The 27,787-nt window shown below is 42.0% G+C and overlaps 3 protein-coding genes across 3 annotated transcripts; all 3 read left to right on the forward strand.

The window, feature by feature from the left end:
* The first annotated feature begins 3,300 nt into the window (after positions 1 to 3,300).
* LOC139455363 (sulfotransferase 1A1-like) lies at positions 3,301 to 11,116 on the forward strand. The gene is made up of 6 exons (XM_071236920.1): positions 3,301 to 3,363; positions 4,704 to 4,874; positions 7,300 to 7,620; positions 8,216 to 8,319; positions 10,251 to 10,389; positions 10,963 to 11,116. Exons 2-6 carry the CDS (start codon positions 4,712 to 4,714, stop codon positions 11,076 to 11,078), a joined length of 843 nt encoding a protein of 280 aa, XP_071093021.1. The 5' UTR covers positions 3,301 to 3,363; positions 4,704 to 4,711; the 3' UTR covers positions 11,079 to 11,116.
* A 4,157-nt stretch (positions 11,117 to 15,273) lies between these two features.
* LOC139455364 (sulfotransferase 1B1-like) lies at positions 15,274 to 19,160 on the forward strand. The gene is made up of 5 exons (XM_071236921.1): positions 15,274 to 15,388; positions 16,313 to 16,636; positions 17,056 to 17,159; positions 17,404 to 17,563; positions 19,036 to 19,160. The coding sequence occupies exons 1-5, from the start codon at positions 15,274 to 15,276 to the stop codon at positions 19,158 to 19,160; spliced, it is 828 nt and encodes a 275-aa protein (XP_071093022.1).
* Positions 19,161 to 21,711: 2,551 nt separating this feature from the next.
* LOC139455365 (uncharacterized) lies at positions 21,712 to 26,574 on the forward strand. Its single transcript, XM_071236922.1, has 6 exons — positions 21,712 to 21,861; positions 22,622 to 22,732; positions 23,359 to 23,449; positions 24,784 to 24,939; positions 25,815 to 25,915; positions 26,374 to 26,574. Exons 1-6 carry the CDS (start codon positions 21,718 to 21,720, stop codon positions 26,419 to 26,421), a joined length of 651 nt encoding a protein of 216 aa, XP_071093023.1. The 5' UTR covers positions 21,712 to 21,717; the 3' UTR covers positions 26,422 to 26,574.
* The last annotated feature ends 1,213 nt before the right edge of the window (positions 26,575 to 27,787 follow it).

Consider the following 27,787-nt stretch of genomic DNA (forward strand, 5'->3'; position numbering starts at 1 on the left):
CAATAATAGCATTATTCCTGCACATCAGTGGAAAGATACATACACGAATAGTTTAACAGAATTCAGTCACACTCACAGCTAAATCATGTCCACTCACCGACATATCACCACGCTTGCTTTGTAATGTTGCCCTATGTCCTCACAACGGCGGTAAAGGTCAAACGAGGCAAGTCAAGTCAAGTCATGTTTTTTCTTATAAATCGCAACATGTGATACAGAGGACACACGTACATAGTGAGACTGCAAATATAATAATAATAATAATAATAATAATAATAATAATAATAATAATAATAATAATAATAATTATAATAATAATAATGATAATAATAATTTTGCATCAAAATGTAAATATGAAATGTAGATTATATTATGAAATTAATGAGACTGTCCAACACATTGTCAGTGGATGCCCAGCTTTGGCACAAACACAGTATCTTAAACGATATGATGGTGTAGCTCGATCATTTTATTACCGTCTTCGCCATGCTTGTGGTTTTGACACTGAGGTCCACCCCCCATATGGTACGACCCGGAATACGTAGAGGGCGTCATGGAAAATGATAAATACAAAATTCTTTGGAATAGGCCCATTTACAGCCTCAGACGTATCCAGGCCAACAAACCTGATCTTGTCCTTTTTTTATAAATCAAAGCCGCTTTTAACAGTATTCCAGTTATATCGCGGTGTGTCAGCTTAATGTGGGAGGAAAACCTGAAGTGATGCAGGTCTCAGACGTTTACCACTTCGGTGAAACCCACGAGCACGGCCTTATGGGATGCCAACATCACTAACAAAGTAAGGGTGCACGGGTGGTGGCGGCACTTGTGGCCCATTCGTCTGAGGCGTCGCCATTCGCTGTGCAGAGTTGCGTCCCTTTGGTACGCCAGAAACCTATGGTTGTGGGTTCGAATACCGGTTCGCCCCGATTATGTTTCTAGGTTTGTAAGCTCCATACCCGTGCTCGTGGGTTTCACCGAAGTGGTAAACGTCTGAGACCTGCATCACTTCGGGTTTTCCTCCCACATTAATCTGACAAGCCGTGATATAACTGGAATGCTGTTAAAAGCGGCGTTAAACCCACCCACTCACTCACTCAACAGGACGTCGTTTTATTCTCTTTCTATACCACAGCATCATCATTAGTATGTCATAAGAAAACAGTCAAATGTCGTTGTGTCGAACTTACGGTTATCTCGAAGTAAAAACTTGGTCCTTGCGTATTCCTCCTTTATTCAGCAATTTCGGTTGTGTCGTAACTCGAATCACTCGAATTATTTACGAAGGTCAACTTCGACACAACGATGTTTGACCGTATACGGTTCATGTTGCTTCGGTTAACAAGAACTCTTCGTAATTTGTAAATATAAAACCATTCTCCCTTTTCCCTTATTATTGTTTTTGTTGCAGAGTTGCGTTCCTTGGGCACGCCAGAAACCTATGATTGTGGGTTCGAATTCCGGTTCGCACCATACCCGTGCTCGTAGGTTTCAACGAAGGGGTATACGTCTGAGACCTGCATCACTTCGGGATTTCTTCCCACATTAAGCTGACACGTCGCGATATAACTGGAATACTGTTAAAAGGGGCGTTAAACCCGACTCACTCACTCCTGGAATGTAGGCGGGTTAACAACACTAAAGATACTACTTATAGAGTCGCCGATGTTACTCGTGTAGACCCAACGTAGATTGACGTGACGGTCGTTGCCGATGCCATGATGGGCGTGTGAGTACATGTGCTCCTGTTTTCTGTCTTTCTCCCATGATCACCTTTTGTAGGGTAGGATATTCGTGCCATGGTTCAAGGCCAGCGTCACACGTGTATTTACTATGTTTGTTTGTTTGTTGCTTAACGCCGCACTTAGCAATATTCCAGCTATATGACGGCGGTCTGTAAATAATCGAGTCTGGACCGGACAATCCCGTCATTGAAAACAACGAGCATCGTCGATCTAAGAAATTGGGATACGATGACACGCATCAAACAAGCCACCCGATCCCGTCGCCTCTTGGGATAGCCTAGTGGTGAAAGCGTTCGCTCGTCAAAACCCGGGTTCGATTCCCGACATGGGCACAATGTGTGAAACCCATTTCTGGTGTCCCCCGCTGTGATATTGCTGGAATATTGCTAAAAGCGGCGTCAAACCACTATCACTTAGTCTGTCTTACAGACCCTGATACAAATATATATCAAATACAGCCCATGCAAGTCTGTAATGTTTGGCAAGTCTAGATTACTGCAGTATCTGAAAATGAAGAGAGTCACTGGGCTCCCTTTTATTATATTTTTATTAAGATAACTGAACAACTGGTTTTTTTCTGTACGATATGTTCATTTCAGAGACTGGATGTTAGTCTACATTCTCACTCACTCACTTATGACATGGCATGGGTTGCTCAAGACCAACTCCAGCCCGGGCCTCCCCGTGGTACAAATACAAGGTACACATGTATCATCCTGCGACATGTTGGATGTGTCTTCACAACAACTGTTGGGGTGTAGGGGTTATGACACACTTGACCCGCGACGCCCTCACAACCTCAATTGAATGAAAATTGTTTTCCGCCTCCCTATTTTCAGTTATACTACATCGTGTCAGTTTGATGCGGGATGAAAGTCTTGAAGTGATGCAGATCTTAAACGTTTACCACTTTCGTGAAACCCAAGAGCACGGGGATGGTGCTGGCAAACCTAAAACCTTAAAGATCAAATGTGAGATTCGAACCCGCGATAATAGCTTCAGCTTTATGGATCTGGTGGTCAGCTTTATTGACTTGGCTGATTTGTTTGCTTCATCATGATTTGTTCATAATATCAATCACTGGTTTGTCTAGTCCACTCTCGATTATTTACAGACCGCTGGAATATTGCTGAGTACAAAATTATGCCCCAGTCCTCTTCGTGTTTTTTAAGTACAAGGAATGAGTGAGTTTTTTTACGTCACTTTAAACAGTATATCCTAGCCTTTATACGAGCCAGAAATGTATAGAATGGACGCAGACAAAAATGTATTGCATCCCGATGTACGCACTTTAATATTCATTGTGCAAATTCTTGACAATAAATAAACAGGTCCTGTAATTAAAGTAATTATCAAATATTACAGTACAAAAAACTACACCAGTTAATTTAGAGGACCCTCATATTTCCGGAAAGGACCCTTTAAAATTATTCCGGTCACCAAAACCCTGAAATAGAATATAGCGCTCTACTGGGGGTATTTGTCACAATGCGAACATGTTCTCGGTACTGAAGTGTTTCGACCAAACGCGCAGTTTGTTCACCTGGCCTGACCTCGGACTCCCAACCAGTGTCCAACGAGGAAGAGAGTTTCTGACTGACACAAGAATCAGATAAAGGTATGCCACTCAACATAACATGGGGTTACTGTTGCATGTACATATCTCGCTGGCACATATGCACGATGTATGTTGGACACGCCAAAATGATCAGTGTGGGTGTTGATGTCAGAGAAGGGAGGTAATCTGTGAGGGCTTTATTCAAGCTCCTTCCCATCGCGTGACACCTTCGTTACACTCTCGGTAACATCGCGATGGTATAGAGAGCTCCGCGAACGGACTATCGCTGTGAGGAGCTTGGGCGTTATATAAGAAAGGGGCGTAACTCGGTCTATTAATGTCGTAAACGTACATCCGGGAATCCAGTGTTGAGGTGGAGGGAGAGGGACATATGAATCATGTTGACGTATAAAAAACATCAAGTTTTCAACAAAAAACAATATATTGACTAGCTTAGGGCAAACCAAAGACGTATAGATGTATATACGTTTTTGACCAAACGCAATCGTTTTTAAGTAAAGATTTAGATTATTCCAGCAGCTAGCATTTTGTTAAAACGCTTGAATATTCAAGCTTGTTTGGTTGTTTGTTTAACGCCGTACTCAGCAAAATTCCAGCTATCTTACGGCGGACCAGACAACACCGTAATAGACATCATGAACATCAATCTACGCAATCAACTGATGCATCGTAATTACACAGAACTAAATACTAACTGCTAACACGTCTAGATGTTAGCGACCCGCCCACCAAATCTAACTGCTAACACGTCTAGATGTTAACACCCCACCCACCAAATACTAACTGCTAACACATCTAGATGTTAGCGACCCACCCACCAAATACTAACTGCTAACACGTCTAGATGTTAGCACCCCACCCACCAAATACTAACTGCTCACACATCTAGAAGTTAACACCCCACCAACCAAATACTAACTGCTCACACATCTAGAAGTTAACACCCCACCAACCAAATACTAACTGCTCACACATCTAGTGTTAGCGACCCACCAACCAAATATTAACTGCTAACACGTCTTGTTGTTAGCGACCCACCCACCAAATAGTAACTGCTAACGGTTTCCGTTTAGAGTCGGGATTCCTAATTCAATAGACCCCAAACCAGATCGCCAGCTCCAAACTGCGACATATTATTTAAGTTTTGAGTGAGTGAGTGAGTGAGTTTGATTTTACGCCACTTTAAGCAATATTCCAGCAATATCAGGCTACCTGACCACCCCTATTTTACTCTTCAATATAGTATATGAATGTTGGTTTACGCCGCTTTAGTCAACTAATTCAGTCCCGCACCAATACGCCCACGTCGCCCTCTGGAAGAGTGCCACGTCCAAAAGTAAATGCCCCTAAAATAGGTTTCACGATACCGTCAATTACAGGAATTGCGATGTCACGTGTCACGGTAGAGGACGCCGGTGGCGACACCATCTGGCAAATCGAACACGACGGTAACAGCTACCCAAACTTCCCCCACATCGATTCCATCACCAACATCCACAACCTCCCCATCAGAGACGATGACATCTTCATCTGTGCTTACCCGAAATCAGGTAAGCCTTCAATACAGATGGATCGTTTTAGGTTTTCATCATTATTGATTCCATACAAGGGAAGGTATCATCAAAAAGGGCTATGAGTTCGAATCCCATTTCGGTCTGATTCTTGCATTGACGGTAGAGCGTCCGGGGTTCGATCCCTGGCTGCGTCATACCTAAAGACGTTAAACATTGTATTTGTTGTTACCTTGTCTGGCGCTCGGTATTAAGGGGCTAAAACAAGGACTGGTCGGCTCGGAGTCAGTACACTGAATGAATTTCTTGGGGAGTACTTTTCTCTAAAGTCAAAAACTTGATGACTGCTCGGTACTCGTGTTTTTCCATTTCTGTGTCCATTTGGGCCCCAAGCACGTTCAATGGGCTGTCATTAATATACAAACGGCACCAATAGACCAAAATACACTTGCAATGAACTACTCAAACAATGTATTCCATGCATTGACTAGTTTACTTTGTTATGGCCAATAGTTGAAAGTAAGTCAGGCTTAGAACTTTTTGACCTGCAGTATTCATGTTAAACTGCGGCATGGTATCTCAGTGGGCGAGCACTATAAATCAGCATCAGTCCGGCCTAGTACAAGCAGACACACAAACACACACACGTACATGCACGTCGCTATATAAGTGCAATAATCTTGGACGTGACGTTAAACCCAATTTCACCTCACCGCACTTTGGATTGACAGCACCATCCAGTGGGGCACGGGTGGCCCAGTCGCCTAAGACGCCGCGATTCGCTGTGCAGAGTTGCGTCCCTTGGGCACACCAGAAACCTATGATTATGGGTTCGAATCCCAGTTCGCCCCGATTATGTTTCTAGGTTTGTCAGCATCATACCCGTGCTCGTGGGTTTCATCGAAGTGGTAAACGTCTGAGACGTGAATCACTTCGGGCTTTCCTCCCACATTAAGCTGACATGCCGCGATATTACTGGAATACTGTTAAAAGCGGCGTTAAACCCAACTCACTCACTCACTCGTGGGTTTCACGCAAGTGGTAAACATGTATGCATCACTTCGGGATTTCCTTCCCTATCAAGGTGACCCTACGCGATATAACTGGAAAAAATCACTATCGTATCAGATAAAGGTATGACAGTCAACGTAAGATGGCGGTATAGTGAAGTCTTAACACTGAGTGGGTGAGTGAGTGAGTGAATCTGGTTTTACGCCGCTTTTAGCAATATTCCAGCAATATCACGACGGGTTCGAATTTCACCAGAAATGGGCTTTACACATTGTACCCATGTCGGGAATCGAACCCGGGTCTTCGGCGTGATGAGCGAACGCTTTAACCTCTAGGCTACCCCACCGCCCCTGATGTCTTTACACATCTCACTGGCACATACACACATGTCGACACTTACCGTGAAGATCCGGGTAGAATTGGTTTTCAGCAACCCATGTTTGTCGTAACAGGCGACTATGCTTGTTTTAAGAGGCTGACTTGGTTGATGCATGTCATCGTATCCCAATTGCGTGAATCGATGCTCATGATTTCCATCATTGGATTGTCTGGTCCACACTCCATTACAGACCGCCGTCACATAGCTGGCATATTGCTAGAGTGTGGCGTTAAACAACAAACAAACAAAGCATGTCAACACTAACCAGAGGGCTACCTGATGACACGGGTACAGCTACATCATATAATTACCAGCTTTCGACCTAACCTATGACTTTGGGGAAACGTTGCTTTCAACAGTATTCCAGTTATATCACTGCGTGTCAGCTTAATGTTGGAGGAAAGGCTAAAGTGATGCAGGTCTCGTCCGTTTGCCACTTTTATGAAACTAGCACGGGTATGGTGCTGACAAACCTTATAGCAAAATCAGGGTGAACTGGGATTCGAATCCACAATTATAGTTTCCGGCGTACCCAAGGGACGTACCCAATTACAGCGCCTTAGACGACTGGGCCAGCCGTGCCCCCCAATCTGACCCGAAGAACCATTCTCAGAGCCTCATTCCTGTAAGAGACGGATCACTTATGAGTCTGTGGAGAGGGACTGGAATATTTCTGAAACTTTCTCCATTTTTTCTCAAAACCAATAATTGTAAAGGTATTGAAAGGAATCAGTGACCCCGACAGCCTGTCTCTAACATTTATTTGTTTGTTTGTTGTTTAACCCACTCAGCCACATTTAAGCTATATGACGGCGGTCTGTAAATAATTGAGTCTGGAGCAGACAATCTAGTGATTGACATCATGGGCATCGATCCACGCAATTGGGATACGATGACATGCATCAACCAAGTCAGCGATCCTGTTAGTCGTCTCTAAGCATAGTGGCCTTTTGCGGCAAGCATGGGTTGCTGAAGAACTCTTCTACCACGGATCTGTCTCTAATAAGAACAATCCTAAATCATCCAGGAAATATTTTCATATAGCTACATGTCCATCCTTCAACATTGTTTTAGGAACACACTGGATCTGGGAGGTGGCTCGACTCCTTGTCACTGGCCAGACAATTCAGGACAGTGTTGAGAAGGGCGTAGGCATGCTTGAATACATGCCACAGGAAGAAGTGACGTCACTTCCGTCCCCCAGAGTTCTCAACACCCATTTCAAACTGAAGCTGCTTCCGGTGGACATCCTCAAGAAGAGGTGTAAAATCCTGTATTTGATACGCAATCCCAAGGACGTGGTAGTGTCCTATTACAACTATATGCGAGGTCTGCCGCACTACAAGTACACGGGCAGATGGGAGAACTATATGCAATATTTCATGCTTGGTAAATGTAAGTATTTGATCTTTGAATATGCCACCTGTATCGATAAATGCTGATCTTTCCGGTTCGCGAATTCTATATCTCTCATCGTAAATATCTGTAAATATCTCGATAACCTAGGGTGGAATGTCTCTTCATCATGATATGAACCCTAAAACCATTGGTTCGTCTTGACAAAGGAACTGTTCTTGAATCCTAATATAATCCTGCATGGCGAAACGAACTTATTAATGTGAGTTGAAGGTGAAGGTTGCGTCCAAGATTATAGTGAAATGCATGCACCTATGTATGTATGTGTGTGTGTGTGTGTGTGTGTGTGTGTGTGTGGCTGATGGTACTAGTCCGTACTGATGCCAATTTTATAGAACTTGCCCACTGAAATCCCAGATTCACATGAATACCCCACTCAGACACGGTATACTGACTCAGTAAATCAGTAATCAGTAAAGTACCATCTTTTAACGTTTTTGGGTATGACTCTATCACTTAACCACGGAGATAATCAACTAATTAAAATGATTTTAAATACATGGAATAATGAATGAGATGCCTGACTATAGGCTATGCCATTAGGACGTACAGCATTGGTTCTTGATTGCCACAGTTTCCTACGGGTCTTGGTTCGACTATGTCCTGGAGTTTGAGGACATGAAGAGGACGTATCCGGACCTGCCAGTCCTCACCCTCCATTACGAAGACTTGAAGGAGGTTAGACTTTCCATTTAAACCATCATCTGATGTAATGAAACTGGTCCATTGAAACCACCGGATACTGTGTACTATCATGGCTTTGGGGGATGCCATTATCTAATACAGGGACGGTTTGTAGCCTAGTGGTTAAAGCGTTCGCTCGTCACGCCGAAGGTCCAGGTTTGATTCCCCACATGTGTGTAACCCATTTCTAGTATCCCCTGCCCAGATATTGCTTGGATATGGCTAAAAGCGGCGTAAAACTATACTCACTCACCCATTATCTAAAACGAAAAAGTTTGGTGTTTAGTTGTGTGAACGTCTAACGAGAAAGAAACTGAACATGCACGCCATTAACCCTTCTAACTACTAAGAGGGGCACGGTAGGCCCAGTCGTCTAAGGCATCTAAGGCGCTGCTATTCACTGTGCAGAGTTGAGTCCCTTGGGCACGCCAGAAATCTATGATTTTGTAGGTTCGAATCCCGGTTCGCTCCGATTATGTTTCTAGGTTTGTCAGCACTATACCCGAGCTCGTGGTTTCACCGAAGTGGTAAAGGTCTACGACCTACGTCACTTCGGGCTTTCCTCCCACATTAAGCTGACACGCCGTGATATAACTGGAATACTGTTTGATGTGGCGTTAAACCCAACTCACTCACTCTGCTTACACTTGTGATGCAGTGTAATAGGTAGAAAACAAAAGTCATGGATCAATTAAAATACAAACATTGTTTTAACATATACATCATCTTTGTGAATTGAGGCGGTTCAATTCGCACGCACGCACGCACGCACGCATGCAGGCACGCACGCACGCACGCACGCACGCACACACACGTGTTTGTAAGTCGCTTATAACTACAATAATCATGAACGCTATGTTAAACACCTAATTTCACGACCCGTGAAGAACCAGGGTAGAATAGGTCTTCAGAATCCAAAACTTGTCGTAAAAGGCGACTAACGGGATCGGCTGGTCAGACTCGCTGACTTGGTTGATGCATGTCATTGATCCCACCTGCGTTGATCGATGCTCATGATATCAATCAATGGATTGTCTGGTCCAGACTCGGAATATTTACAGACCGCCGTCATATAGCTGGAATGTGGCTGATTTCAGGGCTAAACAACATCAAAAACCTGTTTTCAATTCACCTCACCAACGTTTCATATGAAGACAGGTGTCAGCTCTACGGTGTTGATAATTTCCTTTAATTCAACGTGTGTCTTGGTTCAACTCACGTGTGTTTTCGTTCAACTCACGCGTGTTTTTTTTCAACTCACGTGAGTCATGGTTCAACTCACGTGTGTCTTGGTTCAACTCATGTGTGTCTTGGTTCAACTCACGTGTGTCTTGGTTGGCAGGACAGACTGATTCACGGCAAGCGACGCCATCAAACAGGTACAAGGATATTGTAAATAGCCCATGATCCTAACACAAGGTATCAATAATCTCATTTCTTTATATGCATAAGCCTCTATCACAGGATATGGACACTGCCACGCGTTAAGGACAAAACTTCACAGTGCCTTAGACGACAGGGACACCCTGCCCACTCCATTCACAGGTCCTCATTGTCTGACCTATTTATTAATTGTCAATGCAAGAGAATTACCATCCTAGATTTCCTGCCGAAACAGATTCCACTTGGCGTAAAGGGCAAATAGCTGTGGACATTATATGAATGGACCACTCAGAATCAGTGATGCATGTGCTGCTATACAGGTAGCACCCGCCATTCGTACAATGTGCATGAGAAAGTAAGGATGTTTTGCCTGACGCAGCACAGGAGTACTCCTGACGTGGGACATCAGCCTGTAAGCCAAACCCAGACAATCAAACTCTTACATATCAAGGATAAACTAACAAAGAGGGATTATTGATTATCGAACATAGTCTGATTATGTCGAAGTCCGTTGTATTTATTTTTATTTTTATTATTTCAAGGACCCACTGCGAGAGATACGGAAAGTAAACGAGTTCCTGGAAACAGGACGCAGCGCAGAGTTCCTGCTTGAGGCGATTGAGCTCGCCAGCTTCGACAACATGAAACAGAAGAAATCCCAGCGCGTAACCTACAGGAAAGGTAAGTCACAGCTTGTAATACTTATGTGTGTGTTTGTTTGTTTGTTTGTTGTTTAACGCCGCACTCAGCAATATTCCAGCTATATGGCGGCGGTCTGTAAATAAACGAGTCTGGACCAGACAATCCAGTGATTGACAACATGAGCATCGATCCACGCACATGGGATACGATGACATGCATCATATCAGCGAGCATGACCACCCGATCCCGTAAGTCGCCTCTTACGACAAGCATAGTCACCTTTTATAACAAGCATTTGTTACTGATTTTACCCCGGATCTTCACGGGTCTACTTCTTTGTAATGGACTTGAGGTGACATGTTATATGGTTTTGAGGTGACATGTTATATGGTCAGATACATTTCATATAAATGACTAGATATTTAACAAACACGGATCCATCTTGAATATAACTAGATATTGGTGAGGCCAGCTGAAAGCCGATTTCCGGAACTCAAAATATTTATAATTCATGTTTCTGGAGCGACGAGACATTGTTACAAGGTTCAAGGGAATGGTTTCCCCTTTTAAATGTTATAGAAACATCTTTCTAGTTATGTTACATATTTCCAGGTGAAGTGGGCGACTGGAAGAACTGGTTCACAGTGGCCCAGAATGAGTGGTTCGACCAGCTCTACCGGGACAAGATGGCTGATTCTGATATCAAAGTCAGATTTACGTTAACGTAGCTCCAGTTCCTGTACACCGAATGTCCATCGCTTAACACTAATCAGAAACACAGATCTCGCAGTATATTGGATGTATAGACATGGTATATCCAACTCGTCATCTGCACAGAGCCTAATCAACATATTCTTAATCAACGTCACCATCCTCATGATGGTGCACAACATCAGTTTTGACTGCATCGATCAGTGTACTCTCCATGAAGACATGACAATGGCGCACAATTGAACTGCCAGCTGGCAAATTCAGGCAATCCACAACATCACTTTTTAAATTAATTTGATATTTTGATGAAGCTATATTGGCAACATTAATTTTGTCCAATCATGATATAATTGTTGAGGGAATTGTTGTTTTTATTGGTGTTGAAAGGATGAGTATATGTGTTTTTGAGCACCTGTACTCTTCCATATAAATATCACCAAGTTATTCACATCCATATCGGGAGGAACGGGTGCCCCAATCGTCTTAGGCGCCGCAATTCGCCGTGCAGAGTTGCGTCCCTTTGGCACTCCAGAAACCTATGATTGGTTCCCGGTTTCTAGGTTTGTAAGCAACTCCATGGAGACATGCCAATGGCGCACAGTTGACCTGTTAGCTGCCAAGGCCAGACAATCCACAACATCAATTTTTAAATTAATTTGATATTTTAATAAAGCTATATTGGCAACATTAATTTTGTCCAATTATGATATAATTGTTGAGGGAATTGTTGTTTTTATTGGTGTTGAAAGGATGAGTATATGTGATGTTGAGCACCTGTGTTATCCAACTGGGATCGGAATTGTTCCCCAGCAGCGTGAGTGAGTGCGTGAGTGCGTGAGTGCGTGAGTGCGTGAGTGCGTGAGTGAATTGTGTTTACCGTCGCTTTGAACAGTATTTGAGTTATATCAGGGAAAGACCAAAGTAAAAGGAAGGAGGTGGTGCAGACAAACGTAGAAACTTGATCTGAGTCAGTATACTGTGTCTGAGTGGGATATCCATGTAAAACTGCACCGTGGTATCTCAGTGGGATGGCACTATGAAACTAACAGAAGTCCGGACGAGTACAAACAGCCACACACTATGTAAGTGCAGTGATCTTGAACGCGTGGTTTAACCCCGTTTTACCACCACCTCTCGAATGTTACGACTATGGCGCACGGTACGGTCACTGTCAAACTATTCTACCCTTGTAGCAATACCTGTTACATTGATTATAATGAGTTTGTCTTCACCCATGTTAACTTAATTAACAGCTGTTCCATACCTAATTAATATAGTGAGAGGATAACAGCAGGTGATTGTGGTAATTATGAAAAAATGTACTGGTTTTCAATAAATAATCGTGACATGCAGTATCAGAAGGTCGAAACTGCGGGTTTGGTCGGGGAGCGAATGCTTGTACTATATCAGATATATGTTATATGTACCAGTAAAATATTACTTCTGGTAACTTTGGACAAGGTAGCACGGTGAGTCGACGTAGATGTTACTATGGGATGTATGTCTCTCTCTCTCTCTCTCTCTCTCTCTCTCTCTCTCTCTCTCTCTCAGAATACGTTATGTCACACTATGTTTGCTATTTTTGATGGTATAACATAATTCTACGATCGTTATGTGAAATAGATGCTGTTTGTGAACTGGTTTTATGTACGTGAAGAGAATTTATAGATGTCAACTTCTTTATTATGAGGAACAATGTTTCGGAGCATCAGCTTCCTCTTTCATCAGGAGCATATACTCCGAAACGTTGTGTTCCTCATAATGAAGAAGCTGACGTCCATAAATTCTCTTCCTTGTATGTATCACATTTAAATGCCATTTAAGGACTTGGTCTTGTATAATTTTATATTTGTTAGGTCGAGTTTTGATCTAAACTACCGGGCAAAAGGAAATACACTCCTATGTTTGATGGTGGCTAAGAATGTAACAAACGGGAATTGTCATTCGATGGTGATGCATTTGATACGGGTATTGGTTCTGGACCTTAAGTTTGAGGTGTTTCGGCGACTTTTTTAAGCCATTTTAACGTATTAATAACGTTAACGTTTGTAAGAATTTGGTCAAGTCCATGATTCAAATGTATACCTTCTATCCTGCACTTTCTATAACAACTACCCCAATAAAGCATGAAACACACACTCAAACCCCGTTAGACCTAGACTGGAACCAGTCCCCGTTTTCTGTTCTTGTTAAAAAAGTAATAAAAAATATCCGAGACATATTTCTTTCCTCCTCTCTGGTGTGTTCCGAATGAATGAAAACCTCTGTCAATATGAACCTTTTCATGCATACGCTAACCCTCGTCATCCCACATCATGTTAGGAAGATCCAACTTTCCGTTCTATCTTTATGAACGCCATACAATGACATTATATTCGAGTCTATTTCAAAACGTTACAGGAAATGTCAATATTCATCATGGATCGAAGTAATCACACATGTTCAAATGGCTGCCAACTTCACAAAACAGAAAAAGTCCATTTCCTGACGTTTGGAATAGTATTGGTATTAATATGAATGCACTCATTCCAAGTATTCCAAATTATTGGTTTATATTTCCATGTATGTCCAGTTTGGAAATGTAGAAATGTATACATGTACATCGGTGTCGATCCCCGTCCGGGGACACGGGTGCCGCCATTCGCTGTGCAGAGTTGCGTCCCTTGGGCACGCCAGAAACCTATGATTGTGGGTTTGAATCCCGGTTCGCCCCGATTATGTTTCTAGATTTGTCAGCACCATACCCGTGCTCGTGGTTGTCATCGTTGTAGTAAACGTCTGAGACCTGCATCACTTCGGGTTTTCCTCCCACATTAGGCTGACACGCCGTGATATAACTGGAATACTGTTAAAAGCGGCTTTAAACCCACTCACTCACTCACTCACCATACCCGTCAATTATCCTGACAGGTATGTTATTTCAAACTTCTAGCGTTAGAAATGAAACATTAACCTTCAATTTACAGGTACAGAAATTAGTAGGAATTTGTACAATTTCAAATGTTTTACGCACGCGTTTGGCATGTATGAGATAAGATTGGCACCAATGCGTTTGAAATACTTAGATAAATACAAGCCGAATAAATGATTAAGTGTCATTTTACTTCATTTCGTAATCATATACAGGCATCAATGTTCAATCATGTACAGGTTAAACTTTTGTAATTCTGGCTTGAAAATGTAAAAATATGGACTATATTCGTGACTTGAAATGAAAACCTAGTATGATCAAAACCGTGACCCATGATGAATTTGTACTATATATATATATGTACTGCTATGGTACATGGAACTCCTAAGAAAATCAGTTTGGGTCCAAGACTTGTTGCACATTATTAATAGACGCTTTCTGAAACCTCTGAAGTAGACCATGAAGATGCGGGTAAGAATTGGTCTTCAACAACCCATGCTTGTCGTAAGAGGCTACCAACGGGATCGGGGGCTCAAGCTCGCTGACTTGGTTGATACATGTCATCGTATCCAAATGGCGCAGCGCGATGCTCATGATGTAACTCATTGTATTACCTGGCCCAGACTCGATTATTTACAGGCCGCGGTCACATAGTTGGAATAGTGCGGCGTTAAACAGCAAGCAAACAAGTAATCCTCTAAAATCAGCACTTTGACACGTTTTTGCCTTATCTATGCATTTAGTGTTGTTATAACCCCCAGGGGCGGTCGGGTAGCCTAGTGGTTAAAGCGTTCGCTCGTCACGCCGAAGACCCGGGTTCGATTCCCGACACCGGTACAATGTGTGAAGCCCATTTTTGGTGTCCCCCGCCCCGATATTGCTGGAATATTTGCTAAAAGCGGCGTAAAACCATACTCACTCACTCACTATAACCCCCAAATATGCAATTGTTGAAATGAACAAGTTTGATTCTCATTCATATGAACACAACTGATATCTTTCACAATGATTTGTAAAGTTTTCCACATTTCTCAAAGTATGCGTATCACACGGTCCAAAAAGGGTCCTTATCATACCTCGTTCTTTGACAATCCCAACGTCACTAGAACAATACCAGATTAAAAAGGATTCACAGCCAAGAATTTCTGCAACTGAACCAGATCTGATCGAAAATTAAATATTTAGCTTTGCATCGCTGGCCATTTTGATCTCATATTTTGACAGGACGGTTGTTTGTCTGTTCACAAAGTGTCGCCATGTCGGTCATCAAGGAGGTCGACTGTGATGGATACTCCATCAGGATGATGGAACACGGTGGAGAACGTTATCCCCACTTTCCTGCTGATGTCCTCAGGAACCTAAAACACATAAATATACGTCATGATGACGTCATCGTATCAGCGTTTCCCAAATCAGGTAATGAGTTATGATTGTTTTGGACTTACGGCTGAGTGCATACAATGTGTCTTTAAGTTTACACAGATAGCACAAATAATGTTCGTTTGACATACTGAGTGTCCTTAAGAATTGTGTCCTTTAAAAGAATGTACGTCTCCTTTATCAGAGAAAACAATCTCATGTCTTGCAATTCGTGAAAATCAGGGTAAGAATAGGTCTTCAGCAACCCATGCTTGCCGGAAGAGGTGACTAACGGGATCGGTGGTCAGGCTCGCTGATTTTATTGATGCATGTCATCGTATCCCAGTTGCGTAGATCGATGCTCATGATATCAATCACTGGATGTCTGGTCATGTTCCCTCGATGCTGTAATATATACAGACCGTCGTCATATAGCTTGAATATTGCTGAGTGCGGCGTTACACAATAAACGTGTAAAACACAAACTCACTGCTTGAGGCAGTGATCGAACATCGAACGAAACTCCCAACCCATGTCTGTCCTCTTGAGGCATATGCCTTGTATCACATCATACGTTCCAGTGCATGAAGCTGGCACGAGTGGCAATGTCGTCTAAGGCGCCGCAATTTGCTCTACAGAATTGTGTCCCTTGGACACGCCTGAAACTTATGATCGTGGGTTCGACTCCCGGTTCGTCCTGATTATGTTTCTAGGTTTGTCAGCATCATACCAGGTCTTCGGGCCTCCCTCCCTCATTAAGCTGACACACCGTGATATGACTGCAATAAAAATCAAAGTGGTGTTAAACCCAACTCACTCACTCACTCACTCACTCACTCCTTGGCTTTTACGTCGGTATTAATATTTCAACAAATGTATTTTGTTTATAAGTAACCAGCTTTGGCTGTCTGGAAGATTTTGGAATAAAAACGATGTGTCCAGTGACACGTAATTGTGACTGCAAGTTCTGATTACCTACAGGCTCCCACTGGGTTCATGAGATAACTCGTCTCCTCAAGTTGGGTCGGTTGGACGAGACTAATTTTGAAAAGAACGATGTCCAGTTAGAATATGTACCAGAAGCAACATATGCGCAAAACCCGTCTCCCAGAATCCTCAGCTCACACGTCAACTTCCGGTCGCTTCCAACGCAGGTTCTGGAAAAGAAGTGCAAGCTTATCTATATCCTCAGGAACCCCAAGGACATTGCTGTGTCATTCTACAACTTCTGTATCAAGATGAGGCATCTGACCGGCTACAAGGGAACATGGGCTAGCTTTCTTCCGATGCTGACACAGGGAAAATGTAAATGAATGTTTCATTTTTTTTTTCGGAAGGTTATTTGAAAAATGATCAGTTTTACGATAAACGACTTTTGATCATTTTTGTTAGTATCCTCTCTAATTTTCTTTGATCATTCCTTGTTTATTGAATACTTTCCACAAAGGGGAATGTTTTGTTGCTTTGTTGTTTAACGGCGCAATATTCCAACTACATGACTGTAAATCATCGAGTCCAGAACAGACAATGCTGTGATTGCCTTCATGAGCATGGATCTACGAATTTGGAATACGTTGACATGTCTCGGGGGTAGATTGTTGCTCATGCTATCGACCTCTGGTTTGCTTGGGTCCGACTCGATTATTTATTACCCGCCGTGATAGAGCTAGGAATGTGTTACTGTTGGGTAAAGGACAACTCGCTCACCATATTTCTGTTATCAGTGGCCTTCGGATCCTGGTTTGACTACGTGCTCAACTGGGAAAAAGGGAAAGAAATGTACCCGGATCTTCCCGTTCTCACTCTATTCTATGAAGATCTAAAGGAGGTACTACGTGTAAATCAGTTGTAGAGATGTTATAGCTCACAGCTGGATAGCTTTTTTCTGGACAGTACGATATATCCAGTTGATAGAATTTATATGATTACACTAGTGTGAAAGTTCTACTCTCAAATTTGTGACCCGTTTGACCTTTTTGGTTTGTCGTATTCATATTTATACTGTTTTGATGAAAGGTAACAATGCACAATTTTCAACACATGAATGTAAACTTGTAACACTGTTATTCCAGGACACGCTGTGTGGAGTTAAGAAGATCAACGACTTTCTTGATCTCCATAGAGACGACAGATTTCTACAAAAAGTCAGCGACCACGTGACTTTTACAAATCTGAAACGAATCAAAGGCAGAAACCATTTGCATGACGGGCAGTCTGTAGTCTTCAGGAAAGGTATATAGTGTCTCTCATAAACTAACTACAAACAAACATGCGGGTGACTGTTTGTTTACACATTTGAGGTGGATTTTTTTATAACAGGTGAGGTGAGGTGAAATTGGGCTTAATGTCGCGTCCAAGATTATTGCACTTATTTAGCGACGTGCATGTACGTGTGTGTGTGTTTGTATGGCTGCTTGTACTAGTCCGGACTGATGCCGATTTATAGTGCTAGCCCACTGAGATACCATGCCGCAGTTTAACATGAATACCCCACTCAGACACAGTATACTGACTCCGAGCCGACGCAAGACGGGTAACAACAAGTTCCATCTTTTAACGTCTTTTGGAACCCTGGACTTCCGCTCTCCGGGCGGACGCTCTACCACCAGACCTCGGAGTCGGTCCTTTTTTATAACAGATACGTTTCAGGACATTTAATATTTCAAGTTTTTTTAGCATGTGTGAGTGAGTATGGTTTACACCGCTTTTAGCAGTATCAAAGCAATATCACTGCGGGGGACACCAGAAATAGGCTTCACACATTATACCCAAATAGGAAATTGAACCCTGACCTTCTGCCCTACGAGCGAACGCTTTCACCACTAGGCTATCCAACCGCCTTCTTGTGTATACAACCCGAGGTAATGCGTTTCCTAGTATCTTCTGTAACACATGGCGTCCCTTGTACACGTCAGAAAACTGGGAATCAGAATTCTGTGGTTGTGATTGTTGGTTCGAATCCCGGTTTGCATAGGTTGTGTCAGCACCCAACACGTGCTCCTGTATTTTGCATTACTGGTAAACGTCTGAGACCTGCGTCACTTCGGGCTTTCCTCCCAAAGTAAACTGACACGCCCTGATATTACTGAAATACTGTTCAAAACGGCGTTTCGTCTTCATTTTAATATTCATCAGTATTTTCTTAGAAGAATACCTCATGGTAGCATCTGCACTTTCACCTTCACTTCAAGTGCATGTGTTACTTATCATATACATCCGTGAAAATCCGGCTTAGAATACGTCTACAGCAACCCATGCTTGCCGTAAAAGGCGACTAATGCTTTCGTAAGAGTCGACTTTCGGGATCGGGTGGCCAGGCCCGCTGACTACATAGATCGATATTGATATCAATTACTGGATTGTCTGGTCCAGGCTCGATTATTTACAGACCGCAGTCATATAGCTTGAATATTGCTGGGTGCGGCGTTAAACAACAAACGAACAAACAAACAACTTATCATATTCTCGCTATATGCCGGCGACCTGTTAATAATCGTATCTGATCCACATAAAACCAGTGGTTGATATTGTGAGTAACATTCACACCGCTGAAGTACAGAGGAGCGCAATGATCCAGTTTACAGATCCACTGGATCCAGCGGATCCATTTTATCGCGTATTCGCAACTAGAATCCCCAGGCACATTCACACAATTAGACATTCGTAATGTGACATCAACATAATCAGTTGATATTACTTTCCAGGTGAAGTGGGGGATTGGAAGAACTGGTTCACTGTGGCCCAGGACGAGTGGTTCGACCAGCTCTACCAGGAGAAGATGGCGGACTGTCAACTGCGGTTTCGATATACACTTGATGACTGTAACTGATGCATTCAATGTTCATTTTCATGTTCAATGTACAAGTATAAAGGCATCACATATTGCGTTCACCTTCTTCAGGGGCGGTCGGGTAGCCTAGTGGTTAAAGCGTTCGCACGTCACACCGAAGACCCGGGTTCGATTCTCGACATGGGTACAATGTGTGAAGCCCATTTCTGGTGTCCCCCGCTGTGATATTGCTGGGATATTGCTAAAAGCGGCGTAAAACCTTACTCACTCACTCACTCACTCACCTTCTTCAACTGCCAGCTTGCTTTAACCGATATGAGCACGTGTCGGTAACTTTAATGTCTTTGGAGTGTGTTGTAAATCATAAATGTATTTTATTTTATAAATATAAAACGCCAATGCCAGAGAACAAACAGTCTGGGTCATCCACCATCTTCCCGAGGCAAGGGTGTTATATGACCTTCAAAGTTTTGTTTCTACCTTTGCCGAACTAGGCTGGAATTCCGGAGTTACATTTTGGCTGGACTCACGTGTCTATGCCTAGTTCACTCAAAATCGCGCAACGAACTAGACTTCGGGTTCGTAAACAATATGAACTGCAAGGTGCACATTACCGTCGACTGCAGGATTTGCAGGGCATATGTGCTGCCAACTGGGGGGCGTCGACAGTTATTTTGCAAATCCTTTCATGTTTTAATGAAGGTGCTCAAGTGGTTTGATGCACTTTGTGGATTAAGTCCCGTTTTATGACAATACAGATCTTGATTATCGCCATTGTGACAGAAGCAAATGCAAGTGATATGAGAGATGGAATCTGATTGGTCAATAGGAGAGATATAGAAGGGACATAAATCGTAATTGCCACTGGCGGCGCTACGATCGAGGCTGGGAATTCTATCGTAGTTCGGCAACGGTGGAAACTGGACTTTTATAGTCAGTTAAAGCCCTTGCCTCAGGAAGATGTCATCCTTTAGGCGTACACTCCTTTCCTGAATGGATCATTGCTGAACGTTTTTATTACTTTGGGTTATTTCAGTGTTCATTTTGTGAGTGAGCTCGGGTTAGCACTGCTTTAAACTGTATAATAGAGAATTTCAGTTATATCACGGCTTGATATTGAAAACCGTCAGTGTTGAAGATCGCATTGGTTGACATTTTATTGCATAGTATTGTATTGTGTTGTGTTGTATTGTAATGTATTAAATTGATTGTGATGTTTCAGAGAACATGTTATATGTCGGGTGAATGTCTTTTAACACCAATAAAAATATATTTTTGTTTTGAAATAAGGCCTTATATATTGTATTACTTTGTTTGCGGGTATTTTTTGTCAAAAGGGACGGTGATCGAAATATAGATGAAAATTAAACTGCAAGCAATACTAATGCTAGGTACAATAAATTTACTAAAATTCTACCTGCGCGTTTCTTTTTTTGGAGAGTGTATGTATTGGTGTGAACATTAGTCAAAGTACAATAATAAGGAGCCTTTATTGTCAACGCTAATTTGTTATTTTCATTAATTAAATATCATTCACATGATATCACATATGTTACACAGGAAACAGTCACAGCGTGACGAAATGTGACTAATATATGTGAACGTAGTACTATAAATTGAACTGACGAATACACACGTTATTCATAAATGAAACAGACAGATCGACAAAAATTACTCCAATAAAAACTCCAAAATATACTACAATAAATACAACAATAAATACAACAACAAATACAACAACAAATACTACAATAAATACTCCAAAAAATACTACAATAGATACTACAATAAATACAACAACAAATACAACAATAAACGGCACAACAAATACAACAACAGCATCAGTATACAAACACCTTCAAGGAAATCTATCAACGGGAGTTCGAATCCCGGTTCGCCCTGATTGTTTCCAGGTTTGTCAGACCCATGGCCGTGTTACTGGGGTTAAAAAATAGTAAATGTCTCAGACATGCATCACTTCAAGTTTTAAACCCACATAAAGCGATCGTGCCGTGATATGACCGCAAAACTGTATAAAGCAACGTTAAACCTAACTTACTCACTCAGTCACTCAGTCACTCACTCGCGTCCAGTGCAGAGACAAGAGGTCTTCTACTGTATAGAGATATCTGTCCAGTGTTCACGCCTTTATATTCATAACTGTACATATGTGTGAGCTCGAAGCATAAAATAAACGTCCACATGCATGTATGTGTGTGTATATATGTGTGTATGTATATGTGTGTGCATGTATGTATGTACGTACGTACGTACGTACGTACGTGCGTGCGTGCGTGCGTGCGTGCGTGCGTGCGTGCGTGTGTGTGTGTATGTGTGTGTGTGCGTGCGTGTGCGTGTGCGCGTGCGTGTGTGTTGGGTGCGGGTGTGGGTGGGTGTGTTTGTGTGTGGTGTGTGGGTGTGGGTGATGGTTTCATATCATCGTTCGCTGACGTCGTGGGGCTTGGCTCATAAAATCAATCACTGGATTGACTGGTCATTCAAACAAACTCCACACACACGCTGTTCCTTATCTTCCATGCTCAACCTACACAGATAAGACAGATCTGGCACCTCTGTCACTAAACTGTGCGTCGTCATGTTGCTGGTTCTATATTATTTGGTGGTGGTGCATGTTTTACCTTCGGACTCTCAGTTTGATGGATGTCTACAGAAACAGTTCAACTGCATTGCCGCCAAGTTTAGGGGGGAGTTTACACAAGATGGAGTTCACCTGACGAACGTGAGTACATAATGTATAAAGTTGGTCCTAGACTTGGAACAGTCTTCTACCAAATAGATTAATAATATCTGAAGGTCAAGGTAAGACTTCTTTGTCCTCAGCATTATGTTCCAAATCCACTGAAACAAAGTTCAAAGATATATTTTTGTTGTTTCTACCAGTTTGTTGCTACCTGATCTGCCTTTCTCTACCTGATCATCATAACTAATAATAGTTAATATAATCATTTATATTATTTGTATTATCTTCTGTGTCTTGTCACTGTGTTTTTTCTATACAGAAATCCGGTATTTGTAACACAGATACATTTTGCTGAGGTCATGTGTTCGTTTAGGTCTCCCAGTTTCTTGGTACCGCTTGATGACTTTCTTTAACCAGCCCAAACTGTCTCACTACTTTTTCGTTGCTTCAATGATCAAGTTGGTTGGGTTGTTTTTGTTTAACGCCGCACTCAGCAATATTCCAGCTATATGACGGCAGTCTGTAAATAATCGAGTCTGGACAAGACAATCCAGTGATTAATATCATGAGCATCGATCCTCGCAATTGGGATCGATGACATGCATCAACCAAGTCAGCGAGCCTGACCACCCGATCCCGTTAGTCGCCTTTTATGACAAGCATAGTCGCCTTTTACGGCAAACATGGGTTGCTGAAGACCTATTCTACCCCGGATCTTCACGGGTCTCAAGGATCAAGTAATGACTCGTTGTAGCGTGAGGCATGGAACGTTATCTTACGCTTTATTTTTGTATGGTAGAGCACGGAGAAGGTGTTCTATGATGAAGATAGAAGAATGATAGCGAGAGAGGAGTATGGACAAACGGACGGACAACCATTCCTGACATTCCGCCTCTTTGACTATCCCAACGTAAGTGAACATTGGACTGAAATTGCTCAAGATTATTAATTTGAAATTGCTGAATAAACTACTATAATACTTTTTCTGGGGTAAAGTATCAATACTAGAATGCGTTGTTTCTAAGTGCACCACATCACCGTGACAACGGAACATTCCCAAGAATAGACTCTGTGTTGTGAAAACACGTGATGTGTGAGTGAGTGAGTTAGGTTTAACGCTGCTTTGAAAAAGACGTGGTGGCACGGTGGTCTAGTCTTCTGAGACGCCACAATTTGCTGTGCAGAGTTGCGTCCCTTGGACACACCAGGAACATATGACTGTGGGTTCGAATCCCGGTTCTTAATAGGTCCCAACTGATATGATGTTATAGGCCGGTATTTGTTCGTGGTTGATATACTGTATACACGTTACATGCATTATAGTAAACGACGTTTATTACGAACTACGTTTATAACGAACTCAAAGGGATCACAAATTTTAGTTCGTTATAACCGTAGTTCGATATGAGCATATATGCTGTATATATACAGCACACGGCCGGAACCCAAAATAAGTTCGTTATATCCGTGAGTTCGTTATAAGCGTGTTCGTTATAAACGTAGTTCACTGTCATGTAAATTATCTGTACTCAACAGAACACCCTGTATGATGTGGTGACAATCGATGGCAAAGAGATATGTGTGAAGATCCCCTTGGATGAGCCTTTCAAGAAGGAGTGCATCCCAGGTAAATGGGTGCATCAGCTACAAGACCCGATATTCATAGATGCCTGCCCTTCCGAGCACACCAATCGTGTGTTTTGGCATTTGAGTTTTGGTGTTAATGAATGTAATAACCAGTCTCAATTATCCACCGAAACAGATTCCATTGGGCGTGAAGCACATAGCTGTGAAAATGATATGAATGGATCACTAAGAATCAGTGATGACACCAGGTGTCTGGAAAGGGGTAAGCATGTCCTACCCTAACGGCAGCACCCACCATTCACACAAGTTGCATGAAATGTGAGCGTTTAAGTCTTGCCTGATGCCACACAGAAGACAAGAAAGAATATGGATGGCATATGATTTTGACGTCATGGTAACCGATGGTCACAATGGTCTACAAAGCATTAAACAGTGATGCAAGTTTTCACCAAAGCGATATTTTCTTCGGAAGGCAACTTTTGGATGACAAAGTAGACACAATGTATGGATAACAACTTCTTTATTTTCTGTAATGGCGACGTTTCGGAATTGATACCGTTGTCCTTAAATTGTTACTTGACAACTGTATGAGGATCTATAGCGAAACGTCGCCATCGCGGTAATATAAAGAAGTATCCATAAATTGATAAATTGTGTCTACTTTGTCATCCGTCTACTTCTAAAAGTTGTCTTTCAAACAGTTTAACTTTGGGTGATAAATATGGATCTCTGACTAGGTTCTCATTAATTCGTCACCCACCTATCATCTGACAAAAGACTTTCTCTTGGAGTCAGTCCAACTTAGTAATACCCTACTCCAATGTGTACTCAATGCATTGAGGGGCGGTCGGGTAGCCTAGTGGTTAAAGCGTTCGCTCGTCACGCCGAAGACCCGGTTTCGATTCCCGACATGGGTACTATGTGTGAAGCCCATTTCTGGTGTCCCCCGCCGTGATATTGCTGGAATATTGCTAAAAGCGGCGTAAAACCATATTCACTCACTCACTCACTCACTCACTCACTCACTCACTCACTCACTCACTCACTCACTCACTCACTCACTCACTCACTCACTCACTCACTCACTCACTGCATTGAAGCATTTGTGAACAATTATACACGTACCCACATCTACAGGCAACCCAAGGTCCACACGGGGCGGTCGGGTAGCCTAGTGGTTAAAGCGTTCGCTCGTCACGCCTAAGATCCGGGGTCGATTCCCGACATGGGTACAATGTGTGAAGCCAATTTCTGGTGTCCCCCGTCGTGATATTGCTGGAATATTGCTCACTCATTCAAGGTCCACCCTTAGATTGGTCAGATCCTCCATGACGAGCAGGCGAGTCCATCTTTGTAGTCCATTCTTCTTTTCAGATAATAGAGACTACATATGGATAAAATCTCCGCTAGGTGACATGGTGCCCACGATAAGGTTTAAATGGGAGGTTGGCAACCTGACCACGGAACTGACATACACCTACGCCATGCAGCCGGTCCTACTAGATACGTACGGCACCGACCTGGATGGAGGTAAACTTCAGTACTTTTATTTCGTTCTTCATCATCATCATCATCATCATCATCATCATCATCATCATCATCATCATCATCATCGTCACCATCATCATCATCATCATCATCATCATCATCACTATCATCATCGTCATCGTCAGCAGCATCACCATCGTCACCATCATCATCATCATCATCACTATCATCATCGTCGTTGTCACCATCATCATCGTCGTCATCATCATCACATCATCATCACATCATCATCATCATCATCATTATCACCATCGTCACCATTGTCATCACAACTATCATCATCATAATCATCATCATAATCATCATCATCATCATCATCATCATCACCATCAAAAGTAGTAGTATTGGTATGATACGTTAAGGAGATGAGATAGCCAAATGGTTATTGAGTTTGCTCGACAGGCACAATGTTCATCAGCAGGATGAGTATTTTGGCTCTACACATGTTTTTACTCGTGGTATCGCATCGACATAACACACCTGCATTATAGTATGGCAAATACGGTCAATGGTTGTTAAAGAAAATATGTATAATTATATAATAATACATGTAATAATAAACGTAACTTTATGAAAGCAAATGTACATCTGCCAGTGTTACCTAACTGATGCTCTTCATGGTGGGACACCAGTGGGTATTTCCTTGAAGATCCCAGTCTCACATGTGAGATCAGACAGGAGGGAACGGGTGGCTACATTGTTGGGGCGATGATGGGCGTCATCGGACCCAAATTCCAAACATCATGTCACTTTCGGTTTGTCTGGCTGATATTCGAGTATTTTCAGGAAACGCTGACATAGCTGGGGTTTTGCTGACTGCAGCGTAAAACAACTTTCACTCACTCTGATTTTTTCAGTGTCAGTGTTTGAGACAGTATGGATCCAGAACATCACAGACACGACAGCCAGTGCTGAAATTTTTACCCCTCCTCCAAGTTGCGGGAACGCAGTGTTCCAGGTGAGACACATGGAGATTTGTTAACTATTCTATCCCTTTCACATCGAACTCAAATGGACCACTAATCTTAGTTCGTTATAACCGTAGTTCATTATAAGCATATATACAGCATCTATACAGCAAATGGCCGGGACCAAAAAATGAGTTCGTATATCCGTCAGTTCGTTATAAGCGTGTTCGTTATAAACGTATTTTACTGTATACTTCTCATTCATCTTCTGACAGCATCAGTTCCTGGAAACATGTCTCAAAAGTGTTGCTACTCAGTCTTATATATCCAAAATATGATGAATCACTCACAACCGATGTTTTCCCTTGACTCGTCCAACAGCTAACAACAACCCAAGCTCCACCAAAAAGACTCACTGGGTGTTCAGTTGTTGCAATGAAATGTGACAAGTGTGAAATACATATCGTGAATATGAGACGAGTACTTAATTCTGTTTGGTTCTTTTCAGGGTACACTTGAGCCCTACAGTCGAAACACGGGATACCTGTCATTTTGACTTGAGAGTACATGGGAAATATTGTATCAATGACGCTGTTGTTCATTTATTCCGTAATAAAAATACCGTCAAATCATTTTTAATAGAAACCTCTTCATGATATGATGTTCATTTGCATGGTTTCAATATCATAATTGGTGGATTGGATTTATCTACTCGTAAAATAAACACATTTCAGTGACAATTTTGTACAAACAAATTGTTCCTTTCTTGTTTTATGCCATAGTCGGCAATACTCAATGTATTCATGAACTACGTATGTGTGAATGTTATTTTTAATGATGTATTCACAAAGGTCTGTGTCATATTTCAAATAGAACTCGATGAACATATGAGGAAGAGAATATATGGATGTCAACTTCTTTATTATGAGGAACAAAACGTTTCGGAGTGCAGTTACTCCTTCAAGAGGTGAATGAAGGAGTAAGAAAATACATCAAAACGTTGTATTCCTCATAATGAAAAAGTTGACATCCATATGTTCTCTTCCTTAGGTGTATCACTTCTAAATGCCTTCCAAAGATTCGATGAACATAGTCTAACATGGGCATGGAGCATATTTTCGATATTTAGTGAGAACGGCAATGAACTGTTTTAAAACAATTATGCCATACAGCTTCAACGTTTTAGGTGATAAACAATTTAAGTGCCTCGTTCAGATTAAATAAAGTTATTATTTCTATATCTCTTTTCACAAACGTAGACCATAAACAAATATGAAATAATCTCTACAAACCTTTTGATTGATAAACAGCAAAACCGTTAACATCAATTTCTAATGCTACTGAACTTTTCTTTTATTAAACATATTATTATGACATATGTACTTCACACAGCATAACAATAACCGCCTTTGAACAGTATAATACACGGCGTGTCAGTTTTGTGTGGGAGGAAGGACACAATTGGTGTGGCTTGTAGACGTTTAGCACATCAGTGAAACCAAGGAGCATGGCGAGTCGATAGTACGATTCCGACTATATCATGAGAATGTGTTTATTAATAACTTAAGAAAAATGATCTGCAGAAAATAATCAATACCCTTTATTGTGACCTTGACCGTACACGTAAGTCACCGATCAACAATTTAAACCAACCCGTCTCCAACTCAAAGGATGGCATGTACCAAGTTTCATTGACCTATAGTGAAACTTTTCGAGTTAGGAGCGGAACAATTTGTTTTCATCTTGACCGTGACCGTGACCGTGACCTTGACCTGACATGACAGTGTGTCAAGGACATATACCAGGGCAATAAATGAGATATACGTGAGACCGCACAGTAACAAAAACAATATAGCAAAAGCTACTAGTACTAGTCACTTATTAACAGTGACATCGTGACCTACGACTGATATCACAAGATT

This window comes from Haliotis cracherodii, unplaced genomic scaffold (assembly GCF_022045235.1).
Source record: "Haliotis cracherodii isolate W230 unplaced genomic scaffold, xgHalCrac1.p SCAF_11, whole genome shotgun sequence".
In the NCBI taxonomy this organism is placed as follows: domain Eukaryota; kingdom Metazoa; phylum Mollusca; class Gastropoda; order Lepetellida; family Haliotidae; genus Haliotis; species Haliotis cracherodii.